The sequence below is a fragment of the Coregonus lavaretus genome (assembly GCF_964263955.1).
Source record: "Coregonus lavaretus genome assembly, contig: HAP1_SCAFFOLD_123, whole genome shotgun sequence".
In the NCBI taxonomy this organism is placed as follows: Eukaryota; Metazoa; Chordata; class Actinopteri; order Salmoniformes; family Salmonidae; genus Coregonus; species Coregonus lavaretus.
The window spans coordinates 44,275-45,887 of NW_028165834.1; the positions used below are offsets into that span (position 1 = coordinate 44,275).

The following is a 1,613-nucleotide window of genomic DNA, read 5'->3' on the forward strand; positions in this document are numbered from 1 at the left end:
TTACTTTTGAGCAAAAAAGAGTGGGTCAAAGAACTCTGATGTGATCCTGTGTGCGTACAGGGAGCATGCAGTCAAGGAGCAGAGCCCTGCAGAGAAAACAGAGAGGACTCAGCTCTGGTCTAAATAGCAAGGAGTAGTTCAAAAAGCATACAATATCATTAATATTCACCATTGAGTATGAAGTGAAGGCCTGAGAGGCCTGCTAGTCTGGCCTTGGTGGTCTCTGAGCCTCCGATCCTAGTACACTTCATTCCAATCAGGGCCAGGGTGGCTCCAAAGAACCCCAGGCACACAGACGCGATCATCAGGCCCCGACACACCTGGATATATGCTGGGTGGGTGCGTGCGTGTGTGCGTGCGTGTGTGGGGGTGCGTGCGTGTGTGTGTGTGTGTGTGTGTGTGTGGGTGCGTGCGTGCGTGTGTGTGTGAGGGAGAGAGCGAGAGATAAAGAGACAGAAACACTGAGTTATCTCACACTTGTAAAAGTGCTCTGACTTTCTCAATTTTCCTCTTATTGCCACTGTAAAAGCATTGTATCCTCAAATGGCAGCTTGAACACCCGGTTCAAATGCTGCTCTGGCCTTTGGTAGTATATGTTTTAGAGGCTCTTGGGCTTAATCCGACAAACCAATAGGGATATCAAATTCCAAATACCACTTTTTTCAAAGCCAGCCATTCATCCCAAGAGGACGGATGCTCAAGATGTAAGACATCTGTGATTAGGTCAAAGAAATCACACACACACATACCTCCATTACAATCACAAACAGACACACACACGCATGCGCACACACACACAAACACACACACACACAAAAATACACCTAATCACATACAATTACAACGATACAACAGCACAACAAAAATAGCAATCAGCTAAAGTTTGAACTGACCATCCAGAGCCAGCATGGAGGGGAAATCTTTACAGTTTGACACTCCTGTAGAATCGGTGACGCATGTCTTCCACAGGTTGGACCAGAAGGTTGCGGTGGTGATGACCGTCCCATCCACGGAGGACACCTTCCAGTAGTCAGTAGGCAACGTGGAGCAGACCAGGATCCATCCAGATATGGTCAGGATGAAGGCAACGATCTCCATGGCCATGTTGCTCATCTTCCTCAGAGAGTTCTGTCCTAACTCTTCTAGAGCTGGGTCAGGTAAGCTGGTAAGCAGCAGTTGTGGCAGATGAGGCTGTATGTCTGTGGAGCTAAGGATAGTGGATGGAGAGCAGAGCAGAGAGCCAGTCCAGGATGAATGATTAGGAGAAGTGTGTCAGTGGTTAAGATGTCGTAGCCTGGTTTATGCTCAACAGGGAGGGCTCTGTGTTCAAGCCTCTGCACCTCTACCTTTGGACCAATCCCAAGGATACACATCACTCACTGACACACACACTGACACACACACACTGAGTCAAACACACACACAAAGACACATCCTCTCTCTCTCACACGCATACCCACCCACCCACCCATCCACGCACACACACACACACACACACACACACACACGTCACTCCACAGTAGTCATTTGAGTGAGAGGAGGGGGGGTCAGGGAGTGGATCAGTAGGAGATGGGGCTAATTGAAAGGATTTTAAATGTGTGTTAGTGGACAGG

General features: G+C 48.5%; 1 protein-coding gene across 1 annotated transcript; it reads right to left on the bottom strand.

The window, feature by feature from the left end:
• LOC311115420 (claudin-10-like) lies at positions 1–1,113 on the bottom strand (the record flags this gene model as incomplete). Its single annotated transcript, XM_084190599.1, has 3 exons — positions 1–86; positions 170–331; positions 894–1,113. 3 exons carry the CDS (start codon positions 1,111–1,113, stop codon positions 1–3), a joined length of 468 nt encoding a protein of 155 aa, XP_084046725.1.
• Positions 1,114–1,613: the final 500 nt, after the last annotated feature.